The 20333-nt window shown below is 41.9% G+C and overlaps 1 protein-coding gene across 1 annotated transcript in view; it reads left to right on the plus strand.

The window, feature by feature from the left end:
* ELOVL6 (ELOVL fatty acid elongase 6) overlaps positions 1-18557 on the plus strand; it is a 66996-nt gene extending 48439 nt beyond the window's left edge. Inside the window, exons 3-4 of the mRNA XM_042871478.1 lie at positions 13369-13520; positions 16215-18557. Coding sequence (XP_042727412.1) covers positions 13369-13520; positions 16215-16639 — 577 coding nt within the window. The 3' untranslated portion in view covers positions 16640-18557. The remainder of the gene's footprint in view (positions 1-13368; positions 13521-16214) is intronic.
* The last annotated feature ends 1776 nt before the right edge of the window (positions 18558-20333 follow it).

A 20333-nucleotide genomic window follows, 5' to 3' on the forward strand; every position in this document is an offset into this window, starting at 1 on the left:
TGAGGCCGTTTCCCCTCATCCTGTCACCAGTGAGAAAAGACCAATCCTGCTCTCTCTGTAAGCACCTTTCAGGTATTGAAAGAGAGTGATAAGGTCTCCCTTCAGCCTCCTTTTCCCTGGAGTAAACAGCTTCAGTTCCTTCAGTCAGAAAGAAAGGTATGCGCTTGTTCTGCAGATTGCTCCCGACAAGATAATCCAAAATAAATCATTATATCTGCAGCTCAGTCCTGAGATGAGCTGAACTGAAAGGACTGAACATAACTTTAAAAACAGGAGTCCAATTGCTTGTATTTGGGACTCTGAAATACCTTCTAGTTATGATGCCTATGCACAAGACAGTTGATGAAAACTCACTGAAATTTCCATCCAGTCCCAAGGTCTGCCATTCACCACAGAGATTAAAACACAACTTTATTTCATATGATGCTGAACCACCCATTAAAATCTTAAAATACTCTGAAATTGTATATAGATTCTGAAAATGCATTTAAAGAGAATGTAAATTAATGAAAAGAGCAATATTTGCCAAATAGTATTAAAGTTAATAAGTAGCATTTAAGGTGAATTAATTATCTTCTCTCTTTTAAACTTGAAAGCAAGGGAATTATATTTGAGAAGCATTGATATTCTCAACGTGAGATTGTTCAGAACCCAAACATCTACTTAATGATTTATTTCAATTGAGCCATGCTCATCTATATAGACTTAACTGGTTTTCTTATTTAAAAGATATTGGGAACATCTTTTAGTTACCGTTTTGGAACCAAAGTTGAAAGCTGGATGAAAAGCAGGAGTTCAGAATGGTTGGAAAGAAGGCAAATCCTTGAGACTTAATAGTTGTAATCCCAAGAGTGAAATGCAAACAGTGCTATGCAGTGTGCATTTATAAATTGCAGAACAAATGCTATTTGCAATTAAAATAACAGCGTAAAGGTGGAAGAAACATACGGACTAGGAGCAATAAAGTCCTATCAGGAAGACATGCCCAATATATATGTTATTTATTCTAAATAAGAAGAGCATCTCATGACAAACATCTTCATTCCCAGAACTGTGTTTGAAGCCACATGAGACCTAGCTAATGCAACTTTACAGGAGATGCAGATAGCATTGGCTAAACAATTCCTGTTAAAATTGCTTTCTTTAGAATCACAGAATCGCCAAGGTTGAAGAAAACCTCTAAGATCATCCTGTTCAACCACCTATCACCAATATTTCCCACTAAACTATGTTCCTCAGTACAGCATCTAAACATTTCTTGAAAACTTTTCTTGGCAGCCATTAAATTTAGCACAAAAGTGGGCTTCCTTTCTTTAAAAAAGTGGATTTTTTTTCCTATTTGTTTGTTTTGGTAACTGGAAAGCCAAATGTAGAGTGAATGCAGTGCGTTATTTGGAAACTACTTGTAGCACCCATTCGGCACTGCTGTCCCCACTCAAAATCAGTGAGAGTGTTGACCCTCTGTAACTCCAAATTGCACCTTTCTCATGCAGTCACCTTGCCCCAGCCCATGGCAGCTGATTTCTCTCAACATACTGACAAGTGTATTGGGAGAGTAATGAACCGAGCCTGCATAAGCAGATCACGGTTTAGCTAAGCCACCACCATGTGACAAGTGTAAAATGTTCTTTCTAAGGTATTCTTCTAAGCAGGTGAGCTTCCTCATGCCTATGGCACTCCACACCTTCCCTGTATTGCTGCTCCATCCCTGGCAGACTTGCTGGGCCGCCTGCAGGAGTGCTGAGCTGAAAAGGGAGATCAGTGACTCCAGACCTGTAGCTGCCATTTAATTTATGACTCTGGGCATCTCATTACAGCTGTATTATGACTTTTAGCTTCTTTAAGCCTTCTTTATTCAGTCAAATGCTAGTCTTTATCTGTAACTTAGATTTTGCTTGAGTTGTTACCTGCCTGTTTTATAGCTTTAGTGATTGCTGGTTCCATTGGGTGGCTTGATTATCTGCTAAATCTTTTACTATATTATATTTTGGCTTTATTTGCCCAGGATAATTTCAATCTCCTGAATACATACATTTCAATGCTACACATGGCAGTCACTTTGCCAACTTGATACATTTGATCCTGTAAGTATCTTTAAATTATCCTGCAGAAATGATGTGTCACTTTTTTCAGATTATCATTTAAACCACTGGAATATTAGTTATTCTAAAATTTTCTTGAGATAACATTTGGATGCTGAGAATAATTTTAGTGATGACATAGGAACAAGTGCAAATGCTCCTAAAGCATTCATTAAAGATTGCTTAAGAGGTACATTGTGCTTATGGATCCTCATGGGCTGCTTTAAAAATCCTTAGATGAATTCCTTAATTCTTACGAGATTTTGCACCAAATGCAGGGCTTAAGCGGAAAATTGAATTTTTTTTTTTTTTTTTTTTAAGCATCTTAGCCACAATTTAAAGTTGCTGAAGTGAATATCTGAGAACTAAGAAATAGTTCTCAACAGAAAATTGCCTCACTGTATATACAGCCTTTGCAGGGTGCTGGGGCTCTTCAGCAGCAGCTAGAATCCGGTTATTATTTAGTGATGGAAGAGTGAGTTATTGCTTGAGAAATTACAGCTTTCATCAAGAAATAGTGTTTCTGCAAGTCCAGTGTGCCAGGTGGTCAGAGACCACTGTTAGGTAACAGCAGCATTGAGGGGCAAAGAATAGATGACGGGTAATTACTATTGATGGGGTTGTAGCTGACTCTTTGGAAGTCAGATGAAATAGAGGGATATGTAGGTAGAGCTGGAAAACTGTTTTTCATTCTTTGCAAGAAAGCAATTAAATGTTTTTCAGTGTCGTATGGTGTCTTTGTAAGCAAATTCTGCTGTTCTCTCATGTTTCTTTGTGATGACCAAGCATAACTGTTATAAAAACTATTCATAAGAATCTGATGCTGGCATTTTTTTTCTGTGGCTCTTTGTAAGCAGGACAAGCTCCTCCACCAGCCTACACTGTGGGGCTGCATTGTTTTTGAACTCTGCTCCTCAGGATTGCCTGAGCATAGCTAATCCCAGTTGTAAAGAAGGCAGGTGTGGGATCAAACTGCATTTCCTGGAAGAAGAATTCAGGTTTGGTGAAGTACAGAAGACAGTAGCTGTTGCAGATTGATTTTTATCCACGGATAAATAAGCTTTTCCAAGAGCAGTTGCAGCAATTGGTAGAGGTGTTGAACTTGCTCTTTAGCAAGAGAGAATCAGATGGATTTTACACTACTGTGGCGTTAACACGATTAAAATTGCTCAATGACAGCATCTGTTGATCCGGAGCCCTGCGGAGATGTCACTGTTTGGGATGCTCAATGAGGTCCCTGGAGAGGAAAGGAAATAAGCCTGGGTTTTTTTGTTATTTGTTTGTTTTGTTTTCCTCCAATTTTGTCAATAAAAAGAGCAAGGTTTTAGGAATCAGGTGAATTGTGACTGGGAAATCTTATGATGAGAGAAGGGTGGAAGGGAGTAGCCCACGAAAAAGCAAGGAGCACAGTATCTACCCTCACTTGAAGCCACAGAGTGAGCTGTCACTTTAACATACCTCCAATTCCTCCATTCCTTCCCAATAATTCATCATGTGGGAAAGTCATAACCACCCAGGCATGAATGCATATGCTTATGGGTATATAAATCTGCACAAATGATATATTATTTCTTAGAGCCATGTAAAATATTTGCACAATTTTTAAATCACTCTGAGCTGGCCTGGCTTCAGGTTTGGTCCCCACTGAAAACTCAGACGATTTGCATTGAAAAGCTTGCTGGAGAAACATCTGGGTCAGATACAACAAGCAGGTCTGAAATGCAAGGTTTATGTGTGAGAGGGGTAGAGATGGAAGGGGAGTTCTCTAAAGTTTGCTTTGGGGTTTTGATAGGACCGAGCCCAAACCTCAAAGTATGCGGGAACTTATGCAAAGAAAATTATTTGGGCTAAACCAGGGATAAAAACTGCAAAGATCAGCAGAACTTTTGCTTGCACACATGGTACTCAGAGCTAGAGTACCCCATCATCATGCACGTTCAGTACTGCTGACCACTAGGTTTTAGCTGAGTGTCACACTGAAACAAGCATATGTTATTCCTCAACTCCTCCTTCCTTTTTTTTTTTTTTCTTTCCTTTGTTTTTTGGATAATACAGTGGCTTTGATTCCACCCTCCATAAGACTCCATCACCCTCAAAGTGGGCAAGTCATAAGCTCCATCTGTTCTGGATGGCAGAGGGGAGAGGCTGAGGAGCAGTGGAGCAGTAGGGCGGTAGAAGGAAGGTTTCTCTGCAGGGGGCTTGCCCAATTCTTTGTGTTCTTGCACCCTTGCAGAGCGGGTAACTATTTGTGTCCGTGTGTTTTGGAGGCACCACGACATAGTCCATCTCTAGTTAGCAGATACACCTTCTGGAAGAAAACAAATGTTTCCAAATGATGTGTCCCCTCAGCCGCAGAAGTGGAATTACAAGTTGGAACAAAAGCACCATTTCAAGCTTTCAGGGAGTTCAGGAAGCTAAAGGCACTTTTACCCCAAGTCATGCATGAAAATTATGCTCTTAATTACAATAGTTACAATTACAATGAAGACTATAGGTACCTTATTGCCTTTCAGGTGCATGAGCTGGAGAAAATGAGTTCTATGTTCTTCCTAAAGCATGAGATTAATGCAAGTGCTCTTCAAAACTGGTTTCATAACCTTTGAAATTGTGCTTTCTAAAGGTGTTCAGATTTCATAGGCAAAAGGGATATCATGGAACCAAGCTGTTTTTTCCATACCTTTTCCTTGTTCGTGCCAACTGCAAGAAAATAATTAATGGTTTGTTTAATTAAAATATGGAGAAATTGTAGATAGCATAATTTTTTCCAGTGAAACAGAAACAATATAGAGCTGAAAGGAATTCTACTTAGGTGCACAGCAACATCATGATAGTTGCAAATCCCAGCTTCTGCAAAATCCCCATATTGACTTTAAAATAATGAGCTTTTCTTTTTTACTGTGAGAGTTCAGGGTCTGTTTTTGTCCATGCCGGTAGCTGCACCTGTGGCTGGGCTGGCTTGGTTATGTTTTTACTCTTCTTCTTCCTAGACTTGGATAGAAGCCTGTTGAAATGAACTTCCCATAGAATCACTTGCTGTTGAATGGCATTAAATAGTCGCATTTTCTGCTGTTTTATCAAATGAAGTCATTAGCAAAGGAAATCATGAGTTTTTAAGAACATTAACACAGAATTTTCCACCTCACTGGTGTGGTTTTTGTATCTGCATCTGTCACAAGGAGTTGGGCATGGATCAGGATCAACTGCAGGAGGGTGGTTTTAAATGCCTGGTTTTCTTCTGGAGTTTACTGTTGCGAGTAAAGGGATCAGCAAGGAGCATATGCAAAGCAACCATGATAATCAGAACAGCAGCAAAAAATCCACGAGGAAAAAGAATTCAAATATTTTCTCCTAACATAGAACAGGTTGCTGGGATCTGGCCCTACATAAATCTAGGGGGCAAGACAAAGTGAAATAGAAGCAGGGATGCTCTTAAAACTCATTATACAGGCTTTTGTTGTTTGTGCCTCATGTCCAACTATGTCAAATCAAATCCATGTTTGTATTAGCCTTCTGTGTCAAGGAAAAATAGGAGTACAACAAAGTGTGGGGCAAGCATGCATTGCTCTTATCTGGTCTTCTAGCTAAATAAGTTTTCAGCTGTTTGTGTTTCTTGGATAACAGGGCTTTATGAACTTTGACTGTGTCTCTGCTCATTACTCTGTATTTTATGTCCTGAGAGTATGCTGCCAACATATCAGAGGTGCCCATGATGAAAGGGTGATGTTAAGAAGCGTATGTCTATAGACAGTTTATCTTATTTTTTTAATTAATGTCTATAAACCATTTAAAAATGTAGATTTGCCTGGGGTGATTAAGACAGAGAATTTGTGACTTGGAAGTTTAGGCAGTAGCATTAAAAAGTGAGAAAAAAAACTGTGGTAGGTCAGAAAATGCTTTATATGCAGGTCTTTTCTCTGAAAATGCCTCAATCCAGAGCATTTATGTGGATTCTCTAATACAGTTTTCACTTATAGAGTGAGGTCAGATGTCCTGCTGAAGTCAAACAGATCTCATGGGCAAGGTGCTGAGCCATATGCAATTCATGATGTTGCCCAACATTGCTTGTCCTGGCTCAGGCACAGATTTTGTTTTGACAGGATACTTAAATTTCAGTTTGCCTTACCTCTCAGTCTTTGAAATGGATCAATGCTTAGCAACTTTACAATGCTGTTGCAAGAGTGAACGCCATTAAGGACAGAAATATTCACAGATACAATGCTGAGAGCCTTGGTGATGCCAACACAAAGAAATGCCTGAAGGAAGTTAGGTCTAAACCTGAATGGAATCCAGCTGAAGAACAGCTTTGTTCTTGGCGGATCTTTATACATAGACATCTGAGCTAAAGCAATTGCTGGCCTGGATATTGCTGAGGCACTGGTATCTGTGGGGCAACTCAAGCTGGCAGTGGTAGATCACTGGACTGCTGGAAAACAGATAAGACCAAAATTTTGGTACAGCAACAAGGAAGGTCTGCTCTGCGGTGAGAATGAGTTGTCCTTCTCATCACAAGCAGATTTGATGAGGGGATGGGGTTTTTCTGTGAGGTACTTGGGTCAGCTCTGGGAGATAAAACAGGAAGGTGGTTTGTGTGTGTTTGCCAAGAACAGTCTCTGCAGGGCCAGGTCTCTTTCTTTCCATATCTAACCTTGATGTTGCTCAAAAACACCTCAGAAATATTGAAAGATGGTGAAATAACAGCCTGTTTGTGTCAGTCTTCTCTGCCATTATAAAAATAACATTTGGGCTCAGTTTATCTGCCATCATTTGAACAAATGTGCCTCTTGGATTTCAAAGTAACTCACTATTAAAAAGTCTTCTCTTTTAAATGCTTGTGAAATGCCTTGTAAATGTTACACGTGGCCAAATTTCTAGCTAGTATTATTTTTTCCAAAGTTTTCTATAATCTAGTGAATACATTGTCACTGCATATCCTTCACTACCCAAGAGGCTGATGCATTTAGTTGAAAAATTTAACCCTTACTTCAACAAACCAAACAAAATATTTTTAATCTCCATCTGCAGACGTACGAAATGGCTCTTCTAGTCAGTTATTAATATATTCAAATAAATTAGAAAAAATTTCATGTGTGCTGTCCTTGCACCACATTGACCATTTAGGACGTGGGATGCCAGATCCTTTTCTAGGCTGCTTTTTTTGTGGGATTAGAGTACGTCCTATTGCACTGACTGAGCTACTTGAGATCCAGATGGGATTCATCAATTCCATGTAGGTCACTGAATGACAGCCAGTTATTTCCCATGTTTTATCTGTAATTAATTATCAGTTTCTTAGCTTATGGTTGCTCACTGTGCTGCAAGGATGCCATGATTTTGCAATCAGATAGATAGCCTAAAGCAACCTTGTAGTTTTTACACCGTATGCATTCCTGGATTCATCCAATGAAGTTTAAGGCCAATTAGTCAGGAAATGTATTTCTCTTTCAGCCCATGCTTTCTTATGTAGGAAGCTGGTATTTCATGGCAGGTCTTGCCAGTTCCCTCCCTGTAGGGGAACAAATGTCATCTCTGCATACTCTTGAAAGGTTATTGTTATGTTTTTAGTTCTTCCCCAGCCTTGAAACTGTCTGTCATGTCTACCCCAAAGTGTTTGGGAACAATAGGCTTCAAATGGGTGCCCAGGCACCTATAAAAACCAGTGGGCTCAACCCCAGCAGTAATATCCTTTCCTCATTTTGCACCACCCAAGTAACTGCTTTAACTTGGACATTCCCTTTGATTTCAACTCAGCTATAAGCCATTATCCTCACTGCAGGCAGATCCTGGCGGAACTGAAAGAAATGCAATTTCATATTTTGCTTTACAGACTGAAGGTGGGCTGCTGTAAACCTCCTGTTGTAATTACTAAAATTTTGTATGAGAATCACAGAATCACAGAATTGTAGGGGTTGGAAGGGACCTCCAGAGATCATCGAGTCCAACCCCCAGGGACTTCTTGGGGTCTTGAGTCTTCTCCTTGCTACCATAAAAGCTTGTTGTCTCCTAGGACACTTCTGCAGGGCCTGAGGCCACCAGAGAGTGTAAACACAGACAGGGCAAGGGGGAATGGCTTTAAACTAAAAGAAGAGAAATTTAGGTTAGGTGTTATGAAAAAATTATTTACTCAGAAGATGGTGAAGCCCTGGCAGAGAACTTGCAGATGCCCTATCCATGGAGATGTTCAAGACCAGTTTGGGTGGTGCTCTGGGCAGCCTGACATTGTGGGGCAAACCAGCTTATGGCAGGGGGCTCCAAACTGTGTGATCTTTAAGGTCCTTAACAACTGAAGCCATTCTATGATTCTATGATTGATTTTAGGTTTGGAGGAAGCAAACAGCTCCATAGAATTACCTCCTTTCCCACTGGTTAGTAGTATCATCACCCCATCCATAGCAAGGTAGCAAGTACATTGTGATCTGATTGCTTTGCCTGTCCATACTGGTCTTAGTTTACCACTTTTTATTTCAGGAGTTTCTGAGTTTCTTGGCCATGTCAGATTCAAGGGTAGCTATACAGTGGGGGGCTAAGAGCTTTTCTAGTGAAGGTGGCTTCAGCTGCGTTTCTGTTCAAGAAACTTAATCCAGACAGTTACTTTTCATACAGATGCTTTCTCAGTATGTTTTCCCAGTGTCTGCTTATATTCCGTATGTTTCCAGGCTACCCCACACTGCCAGCCCAAGGGATGCCCACACACCCTGTGCGTGTGCCACACGCAACCTGCTCTACAGGCTCTTGCTCCTGCATCAGGATAGCAGGTGTCATGCAGTAGGGCACAGAAAGGCCATTTGATTTTGTTAAGAGACCAAGCAGAAAGGAGAAAGGAAACTTGATCTGACTAGCAGAACACTTGCTGAACAGGCCTGAAAGCTGAATGCAGCCTGATTTATCACAAAGGAGGTTTAGAAAGCGCTGTATTCTTCAGTGGGGCTGACCTTTGAACATCTCTTTCTAACTCAGTGTCCTTCCTTTGTAAATATTTTGCATGCTAAAATGGAAAAAAGCTGCCTCCTTTTTTCTCACTGTTGTGGTGTGACAAGGAAGGGCTGCGAAGCTGTGTGGATGCTAGAGTTGGTGAGGAATGTCTGCTCTCCAGGGCCCTGATTATCCTCAATTTGGGTGTCCTGGGACCACATTTGGAGGAATCGCATTGGCAGAGATTCTGTGACTTGCCTCCTGGGCAGATGGGGACAGAATTTGGGTTTTGTTTTCCCCCAGCCAGGCTGTGGGGCTCTGGGTGCTAGACCAGCCTGGCCATGTGCCTGTGCTGAGCATTCCCTAGGAAGTCCCTATGGTAATTCTCTAGTACTGGGCAGCACAGCATGGTCTTGCTGCCCATGGGCTCCCTGCTGCTCCCTGCTGGTGCCACATCTGCACAGATTGCAGCGCACAGGGGCATGCTTTAGAAAATAGAAGCGCTTTGCTTCTGACACCTTTTTCTAATGTATTTTACACTCGTTCTGGTCACTGTCTCTGCAGAGACCCTTGTTGGATAGGCAAGGAGTGTTGGATCAGCTTGTTTGTTTTTTTTAGGGCACAAATCCAGAGCAAAGGATTTCCTCTCTGTGGATCTCACAGTGCTTTCAGGATATGCTGCTGCATTGTGTGCTGAATTATGTGCTGAAAAGTTGGAGTGTGGGTTTGTTTCTAGATAGGAAGACATTGTCAGAATGAGTAATGTCTGAGTAGGACATTACAGAATGCAATAATGCCATTGATGTGGGATAAATGTAAGCCTGGATTTCTTTAGCTTTTTTAATGTGTATTTTTAATGCAGCAGCCATGTTCCCTGCTCAGTCCTGCAGTGTTGCTTCTGGGCTGGGATGTGCTCTGAGCAGTGCCACTTGTAGGGAAGTAGCTGCAATGGGAGGAGCTGGGCCTGCCACAGTGACAGTTGGGGTCAAATAGGGGTCTCAGCTGCCTGCTGCCCTCTCTGGCTTTTGGAAACCATGTTTCTGACAGCAGGGTGGAGGAAACATGGAGCAGTGAGCAGCCTTTGGCTATGGACTGTTTTTGTCTTCTGTCACATCAGGGAGTTCCTGGTCCTCAGTTTTCCTTCAAAAGTGCTGCCCTGACCCATGCATGTGATGGCTGTTGAGGCCTACATTTGAAACCAGGTTTATGAGGGAAAAGTTTTAGATTTTATTTTACTCATGGATGCATTTTGCTCATGTTATAGCCAGCAAAATATCAACTGGGCATTTGTTAGCCTAGCAGAGCAGCCACTGCCTGGAGGGAGGAGAATGTAGGACATTCTGAGTCTTGAATAGATGAGAAAGCTGCATTAGCTGGTGCAGTTTGTTTCTGATCAGTCTCTCTTGTTGCAAAAGGGTGTAATTGTACAGTAATTCACTGCTACCTTATTTCTGAAATCCCTGTGGATGATTCGCGCTAGACAGACTGCTTTGGTAAGCAGTTCACTTCAATACCTCACAAAAGCTACAGCACAGAGCAGGGCAAGGGCAAAATGAAACAGAAGTGATTTACTGAGCAAGCAGTGTCATCACTTTGCTGCACATCATGTCTTTGCAAGATAGAAATGTGTTGGTTGATCTTACCTCACAGAGCAAACAAGATTAAGTGGCAGAAACACAACAAGCTCTCCGGATCCAAGGTGTATTTGCAGGCATACACTAGATCTTTTCCTGTCTCCAGTGGTACGTGCCTCTTGGCAAGTGTTTTGGCACAAATAGCTACCTGCCCATGGCATGTATTAGGATCAGCCAGATCAGTTACTTCCAGTTTACCTCTTCCTTATTTATAAAGCCTTCCTTTGTGAATTATACTAAAATCTAGTTTGTTCTTCACTGATACTGATTTCAGGTGTCTGACACACCACCTTAAGCCATTGTCACTTCTTCTGGAGTCATGAACCTCTCTTTAGGGAAGCCACTGTACCACGAAATTACTCCTGCTGCAATTAAGAATGAGTGTGTATGTGCCATGTGCACCCACTCCAAGGAGAGCTCTGCAGTTGTTGCTTAACAGAAAGACAGGAAGAGTCACATGCATGCCATCACTAGGACAGCAAAGTGTGACTGTGCCATCCCCACAGGGCAAATACTCTTCTGCTCTCTTTTCAGTCCAGATTAAGTCCGTGGGCATCCATTCTGAGTCACCTGCAGTTAAATCAATGTCTGCCTGTTGCTTGAGCCAGTGCTCCTCCTATCTGAGTATGTGCTTGTGAGTTCTTGGCTTTAAAATTTCAATAATATATGATATTTTAGAAAAGCAGTACAATTTCTTTACAAAGGCCCATAGTTGCAGTTGTTTGATTTCCTAATTCAAGACTTTCTCCTTTTTTGCGATTTTAATGTCAGCTCTGAAGTATTTGCGAATGGGAGAAATATGTAACTGGTTGTGTATTGTTAACAACTCTTCCACCCGATCTTCCTCCACCCGGTTTTGCCACCACCCGAAACACAGGAGGCAAGCAGCAGCCTGCCCTGGCCAAGTTGAGGAGTTCAGTGCCTCAGGAAGTGATTTGATCGCATTGCTGTGAAAATCTCCTGTCTTCTTGAGAACAAGAAATGCAGCTCCTAGGAAAGCAGAGCATATGTGAAACACTGGAGGGAAGGCATGGAGCAAGTTGCACCCAGTTTCAAAACTCCTTCAGCAGGCTTGGGCACTCTCTGCCAGGTGGAAGGGACCGATGCCAGAAAGACGTGAGAAAAACGTGCACAGACAGCACTTCTGGGAGGGAAAATCCTGTGGAGGAACCACACTTCAGGCTGTGGGGACATCTGAAGGGCTGCACTTTCCCTTCTATGTGAAGGGATGGATGAGTCTAAAATCTGTATGTGAGGAACTACCACTGCTTTCTTGCCTAGTGGTGGGAATGTATGCAAAACATCGGGTGTTGGGAAGCCTAGGCTTACCTAAATACCTTCTGTAAACCTGTACCACAGCAGGATGAGTTTTTTGTTTGCATGCAGAACAGGAGGACTTGTCTGGCAGTGGAACCCATGAACAAATACCACCATTCAAATAGCAGCTAATATTAGTAGCTTCTATGGAGAACAGGGCAGTGTTGACCCGTTGTCTGAATTTTCTGAAGTGCAGTCAAACCTTGCTCAAAAAAATGGAAAAGCACAGGAGCATAACTTGCAGTGAGCTAGGGTGGGCAAAGGGCAGTGCTGCTGCTAACAGCAGGCAACTGGGACTGGCTACATTAATGCTGTAGAGTTGGAAATCTAAGTACTTTATACAAATAATATAAAAATGTTTATCAAGAGCTTGGCAGATTTACTTGAACCATCCAGTCTGACCAAGCAAGACAGGTAGGACAGGGCCACAGAGAAGCTAGAGGGGAGATAAGGTGTACCTGGGTAGAAGCACAGGGATGTGTGATATGAAGATGTACTCAACCCCAGAGGAATTTGGGCCTTTCTTTGCTCCGGTTTTCTGAGAGGTGCTTGTTTCACTCTGTATTCGTCATGTCTTTTGAAGGCCCACCAAGTGACAGTGTTAAACGTTAAATGGCAAGCGTGATCTTGTGAAGCAATTACTTCTGCAAAGTGCCTCACTGCTGAGACAGAATCTCCTTCCATTAGCTGGATGTCTTCTGTTATCTAAACCTATCTCCTCTGTAATTGCACTAATTAGTATGATTTCAAATTTCATGTTTCTCATTTACAGAACACTGTTACCTTGCACCTCACTGACGACATGAGAGTGAATCTGTGCTGTTTACAACAATTCAACCAGTCAGTTCTTCTGTTAGCAATGACCTGTTAAGAGATGAAGTCAGCATGTGCACCAAACCACCAGCCCTGACCACAACATCCCACTGCAATCTGTGCACCCTGCCTGTTTTCTTCACTGCTCAGAACTCCCATGGATGTAACATGTACAGGGAAAGACAAGAGAAAACTCAGGAAATCAGAGGAGGGAGTTGTTCCTGGTTGTATTGATGGCAGCTCTTTATTAACTTGTGTCTTGTAATATTCTAGCCACCAGCTAGAATCAAAACTCTGCATGTTGTTTTCAGTGGAATTAGGGTCTCCAACTGTACCTGAAAACAGAAGACTCCTTGCTGTAGTAATGAAATAAAAAACATTGATGTTACCTTTCCAGACTTTCATCAGGGAATACTACTGCAGTCCACTTTGCAAATATGAGTTCAGAATACCTTCCTAGAAGCCAGAAGAGTTATCCAACTTTAAGGCTGTCTCAAGCTCATTTTTTTTCAGCACATCTATGGCATTTTTTTCCTCATAATGAATTGAAGTGACCACATGTAGATGCCAAGTATCTACTCAACTTTCTTCATTTTTCTCTTTTTGTTTTAAAGTATATTCGGTGCTGTTCGAACTGCTCCTTACATGCTGTACATTTTGATGACCAAAGGCCTGAAGCAGTCAGTGTGTGACCAGAGTTTTTACATTGGACCTGTCAGCAAATTCTGGGCATATGCATTTGTGCTAAGCAAAGCACCTGAACTAGGTGAGTACCCTGTCTTCCTATTTCTCTCCAGAGCAGAACGAAGAGAGCATTCTCTCTAAATGCCATCAAGTTCAGTGCTGTTCTTTCTCCTCTGCCTCTCTGCCAGTTTTTCTGAAAAGGAGCTGGGCCTTTGTCGTTGTTTCAAAACTGCTTTTTTTGCAATTAATTTGGCAGAGCATAAAGGCCTTATATTGGTTGCTCTAGTCATATTGGACAATCTCATTTATTTATATACACCTCAGACTGTCCAGATGGAGGTCTCCAAAGTATGCCTCATTTAGACACATCTTCAAAGCTGAAACTACAGCTCAGCTTTCTGAGCTTTCCTCTAGCCTTTGTCAGCACATCTGTGATGACGCTAGTTTCAGGTAACAGAACAGGTAGGTCCAAGTCCTCAACTAAGCTCCAGTGTATTTAAAGGACCAGAGTCTGCCTCATCACCAACCTGCCCATTAATTTATGTAGCCTATCTGCCAGCCATAGATTTTAGCTATCTAATAACAGCTGGACATCAGCTATGGATTCCCAGTTGTGAGGCATCCTGTAAGTGGAAAAAGGCTTACCTGTTCCGCTTTAGAGCTCCTGCTGTTACACATTGTCTTCATCTGCGAGTGGCCACTACTCAAGGGTATTTGGCATCCTGACACAGTAAGAGCTGTAGGTAGAATGAAAACCAGGAAATAACCTAATAAGAAGTCTCCATTAGGAAACATCAGTTAGAGTTTGTTAGAGTTAGAGTTGTAGTTCTAGAGATGTTTGTTTTTTTCATGTCTACAACAATTTGCCAGGAACACACTGCCACCCTTCCAATATCCAAGCTTGCCAGTCAAGCGCTCTTCATGTGCTTTGTATTTTTGTTTGTTACCCCACGTCTTCCAGCAGCAGGAGATACAAGTCCAGTGTTGTTCTTAGCTGGGGCCTCATGCTTTGCAAGTTCATGCAGAAGATCTGTACATCCAGGTTCATCCCCAAGGGACCAGTAAACTTCATGAACATGATACAGATGTTGAGAAAAAATCCCTTGGTATTCCCTTCATCACTACTAGGCCTGGCTAATCACTTCTGAAGTAGTTAGTGATTGCAGACAAATCTGAGTAGCATCACTGGCAGTCACCCACCCTGTGGATATTGGTGTGAGGCTGGGCTAGAGCCATTGTGTTGGCAAGAAGCTACCTCCATTCTGCAGCATTCATCCTTAAATGTATGTGTGGGCATACAATTATGACCAGTAATGTGCTTCTGAATGCTGAAAGCTATCTTTAGATAGAAGCCAGTTTCCCACAACATGCCTAGCTTTTTAAATCCCAAATCCAGTGTGATGCGGCTTTTTATAAATGGCTGTCTCTCCAGTGATTTATTTGTAATGACACTTATGATATGCATGCCAAAGCCAACTTAACATCCCATCTGTGTGTGTTCTGATCCTACAGCTTATTAGTGTAAGAGAGGATTGTTTTAACAGGAAGAAGACAGTGATTCAGCAGCCTTCCAGCTTTCCTTTAGGAGGATGCCTTTGCCAAACCTCAAAGGGCTGCAGAATTCACTGTGTTCAGGTGTGCAGCAAAATAAGTCTACCTTTCAGAAGACAATTTGATTCAGCAAATTACAGGATAGCAATTCATCAGCATAAACACTGGGAGCGACAGGCACCATTTATTTTGCTGTGTCAGAATCTCTTGGTTTCCTGCTGCTTAAATTACTGCAAAACCACTGAAATCTCATTTGGTTAAAACTGGAGGACATCAGCTCGAACATCAACAATAAATTGGTCATATGATTACTTATTGAAATGTGAGTCAACATCTTGTAGTTAATGAGATAAACAGAAGTATTATGGCTTATTGGAGACCTTGTGCAGATGGTGCAGTTTCAGTTCCAGCCCTCACTGATACTCTTATTTGGATTTTCAGGGATATATATGTAGAAATAAGGCCCCTGATTCAAATCTCAAGGTACCTGTTTGGAAACACTGTCTATAACAATAGCACATAAGTAGATACATATATATTCATTGTATCTAATTATGTATAGGTTAGATCTAATTGGGATGCTCAGAGCAATCACGAGAAGCAGAAGAAAGAAAAAGGCAGGAATGAGGAATAAAATTTGCTTTTCTAAAACAGTAACATGAATTTACAGAGAGAATATTCATTTCAACATAAACCAAATTTCTTTTTAAAAGCTTTTTTTTTTTTTTTTCAGGCAATTACATACCTTCAGTAACGTACACAATAGCTTTTGCATAATAACATTTAATTAGAGCCAGTTGCAGGTAGACATTCAAACCACTGTGCTGTAGATTTTCTGCTCTCTGCTTTTTTCTTGTAGTCACAGTGCACAATGGACAGCCTGACAGTCGGAGGTGGTGCATGTATGTCCACCTGCCTCACTTCAGGCTTTTACAGATTATGTTTACAGCAAAGACCTATGGAGTATTCAAACAGGGGATGTCCAGTCAACAAAAAGGGGATTCTTGGGTTTTCCAAAAAGCACCAAGATACGAGACCCAAGCTGGCGTTCGGATCTGACAAGCTCTGAGTTCAGTTGCTGAGGTGCTCTTTCATGCTCCAAAAGCATATACTCTAGCAGGAGGAATGGGAAGAGAGCATTGCAGAATTCAGTAACTGTGTTTGATGTGTTTCTCATTTCCTCCCTCCCTTTTTTTTTCTTTTCTGTTTTTTCTTTTTGTTACAGGAGATACAATATTCATTATTCTTAGAAAACAGAAGCTCATCTTCTTACACTGGTACCATCACATTACTGTGTTACTTTATTCTTGGTATTCCTACAAGGACATGGTGGCTGGCGGTGGCTGGTTTATGACCATGAACTATGGAGTGCACGCTGTTATGTACTCTTACTATGCCTTGCGGGCTGCTGGCTTCAGAGTCTCACGCAAGTTTGCCATGTTCATCACCTTGTCGCAGATCACCCAGATGTTGGTCGGCTGTGTAATCAACTACCTGGTCTTCTCCTGGATGCAGCATGGCCAGTGCCATTCCCATGTGCAGAACATCATCTGGTCCTCTCTCATGTACCTCAGCTACTTTGTGCTCTTCTGCCATTTTTTCTTTGAGGCCTATATTGGCAAAACCACAAAAGCAAAGAAGGTTGACTAGTGGTGAGAATGAGACAGAAGCCATAGCTCAGGGTCATCAAGAAAAACAAAATTACAAGAAAAGAAAATGGCACAAGGAAACACATATATGTATGGTGCAGCTAAAACTTGGCAGCTTAGGGAAAGTTAGCTTGGTTTAACCCAGTAAGTTTATGATCCTATCATGGTGAGGACTCACTGCAATTTACTCTAATTCAAAGGACTGCTGATGAAAGACTCCTTCCTTCTTGTACCTGCCTGCTCCAGAAAAGAAAGAAGAAAAGGAGAAACAGAAAAAAAAAGTGAGAAGAAAAGAGAAGAAAAGCAGAAAGGAATAACATTGAGGGGGAAAAATAAAGTACATTAAATAAACTGTGTTTCCCTGGGATGGAAAAGAATTTTATTGTGAAAAAAAGTTGCTAAATTCTTTCTAATAGTTTTTCAGCATTAAACTTAAACAAAACATTTACGTTAATGGTAGGATTGTGAAATTAAAATCTTTTCTATAAAAGATTTAGCCAAAATGAAGCCCCAAGAGGATGTCACGTACACCTGTGTGGAAAGCGGTTGAACTCCATTGTGGTCATGAATGGCAGTGAGAAGAGATTGAGTGCTCTGCTCTGTCCTGTGCCAAGGGAGTAGAGCTGGGAGGCAGGCACCTCTCTGGGGTGCAGGAAGGAGCAGGACTTGTACAAGAGCCTAATGTGAAAAGGAACGCTGTTGCAATACATATCTCAGCAAGTGCATTTTCCAGGTGCGCTTTTCAGCTAAAGGCAAGGAGTTTCTGCAGCAGGATAAGACACAGAGGGTTAAATCAACCAATATATGCTAAATTACCAGGGGCTAATAGCAGATGAATGTTCAGGAAGGAGAGGGAGGCAACTCCTGAAACACGATTTTTAAGAACTATCCATCAATCTCAAATTAACCCACAGCAACACGGAATGGAATGAGGGGAAAAGAGAAGCCACTCTAGCCAGCGAGCGGTGAGCGACGCCTCTTCCCATTGATTCCCAAACCGTGCGTCGGGTGGACCCGGGAGGTGAGGCGAGGGGAAGAGTGCAGGACCGGGCAGCGCTGGGTGGCTCTGTGCCTCTGCACGCACCTGCCAGGCTGGGTGAAGATGTGCCAAGAGCCCTCCTCTGGTCACATGGAGATACTACTGCAAAACACGCCTGGAATAAGATTTTCTTGGGATCGGTATAGGAGATTAGTCTGAGCGGAGTGATTTTGCTCCAACGGCTTAGCTCTAATGTCCAGAGAGAATTGTTCTTCATTAAACATGTATCTCTCTCTCTGCAGAGTCGGTACTGTAACATCAGACTGACCACTAAAGAAGACACTCTTCTTCTCCGCAGTCGGCTACAGAAATAAGGAGAAATGTGTTTCACTCTGAACCTTAGAGAGCTAGTTGATAACAGCCATATTCTCTCAAAGATGAATAGATTGCATTATCTGTGATATTCCAGTCCTTACAAAGCCAAATAAAATGTGTAAAAGTTCCTAGTATTTCAAAGACGCAAGTATGTAAACTTGATGTTAAATGTGTTAATGTAGTACTCTAAATTGTATCAGTTAGGTAGCTTAACTAAACAATTAGAAGAACTAGATCAACAAAATAGGGACTGCTGTTCTGCGTAGAATACACACACCTATAACTACACCCATATACACGTTCTGTGAATTGTCAGCAAGAAAAAAGCCCAGCGGCAGAGAATCACATTTCCTGGCTAATGCAAAAGATTGTCATTATCTTTCTTGTTTTAATTTGAGATTGTACAGTGCAAAGGGTTTTTTTTTTTTTTAATTCTGATTTTTAGCTTTAATTGTGCTGTCATTCATGAAACAGAGCTGCTTTAGTATCCTGTTAAGAGATGACAAGGGCTTTTGGTGTCTCATTATATACAAGAGAAAAACAAATAAAGTTACATTCCATGTTATGTGAATGGTCTTACAAATCAAAAAGCCTCTGTAGGCCGAAATCATAATTATAACAAGCAGAAAAGATGTTTACATTTGTGTTATTTAAGTTATTGATGTGCTGACGTTATTTTATGGTACACAACAAGCAGCAAAATGTGATATCCAGTAATGAAGCTATGATATTCATTAATAGAACTACTGTGTACATGGAAACAATAGGCAAAACCAATTAAATGTGTAAACCATTTTGTTTTACAGCCTGGGAGTAGATAACTGTAATGCTGAGTAAGCCTTTATCCTCATGCTTAATTTTGCCCTGGCTAAGAATCAGGCTATGAAGACTGAGTAACCGGGAAAACCCAAATTTCAGGTCACCTACACCCTAGATGGGAAGTGGTGGCCCCATCATGCCACGCAAGGAGCTGCATGCAACCCCTGTTAGCTGGAGGATTGCAGGTAGAGGCTTAAAAGTCCAAGAAACTTTACAAATAGAAGTGATACCACAGCTAAGGAAAGACCTGTAGCCCAAGTTTTACACAGACAGAAAGCGGGATGGGTTGCTAATGAGTGTGCAAACAACCCACTGTGTTTTGTACACTGTGTTCCTTAATTGCATGGGGGAGGGGGGGGGGGGGGGGAAGAAGGAGGAGGGAAGCATTCTGTGTGTGCCAGATGGAAATGGTGGCAGTGCTGACACTGAGTTGAACAGAGCAGGCATTTTACCTCCGTTCCCTGAAAGCCCTCACAGGCACTGTTTGCTCCCAGTCTGCCCACATCCCTGTGAGCTCTCAGGTTAGACCTGGAGATGGCCCCAGCCATCCCACGGGCCAGGTCCCTCCTATGCTGCCTGGTCAGTGGCTCCAGGGGTTGGTCTATCGGCCTCCTCCAGATGCAGTACAGGTGTACCCCAGATGTGTAGGGAAACCAGGGGGGAGAGGGAGTCCAGTGGGAGGATAGGTTTGCTGGCGAGTATGTGTGTAGGGAAGGAACAGCAAGATCAGACACGTAAGGAATAAATGAGGATTACATCTGCCATCAGAAGTTGGAACTGGCATGTCACAGAGGCATTTCTACATGCCAGTTCCAACTGGCCATGGAGCTTCTCTGAGATTTTACACTGGAGGCAAGTGTGGCAACTAACATTAAAGAAGTTGAGGATATGACCAAAGTCAACATATACTGTTTTTCCTTTTTGGTTGTTTTTTTTCCCCCCTCTAAAAAGCACATTCTTGATATTTAGACATCACTTTTAACCCATCCATGTACTTGAACAGCGAGGCAGTCATCTCTAATGTTCCAGCTGTTCCAACCCAAACACAGCTCATTGGGTCCTACTTATTTCCCCTAGTTTAAACCTTGCAGCCACACTTGCACACTATTCTGTCACTGCCAGAATCCTTTTTTTTTTTTTTTTTTTTTTTTGGCAATAACTTTAAGTAAAGCTGAAGTTCTGCCATATTCACACATGCATTGGGAGACTACAGCTTGCACAGTGCACTAAAAATTACGGGACTGTGACAGTAACCACAATGCTGTCAGGAGATTCACTGCTGAACTCAGGCAGGTTACACTGATGATAAGGTCAGTTTGCCAGGACTGAAGTCTGCGCTTTGTGTCTGACACATTCATCTAGTGTACTGAAATAAAAACAGTAGGGTTGTGCATGCTTACCTGTAAGCAGCTGTGAGCAGGATTTGTTGGGAAACACCAAGAAGTTGGGTAATTGCAAAGTTCCTTCCAGCTGTGTCTGTGAGGAGAAGGAAAGTCCTCATGCTGACAAGACTCCTGTAGGT

The sequence above is a fragment of the Lagopus leucura genome, unplaced genomic scaffold, assembly GCF_019238085.1.
Source record: "Lagopus leucura isolate 7727_CA_CO unplaced genomic scaffold, USGS_WTPT01 Super-Scaffold_100004, whole genome shotgun sequence".
Taxonomy (NCBI): domain Eukaryota; kingdom Metazoa; phylum Chordata; class Aves; order Galliformes; family Phasianidae; genus Lagopus; species Lagopus leucura.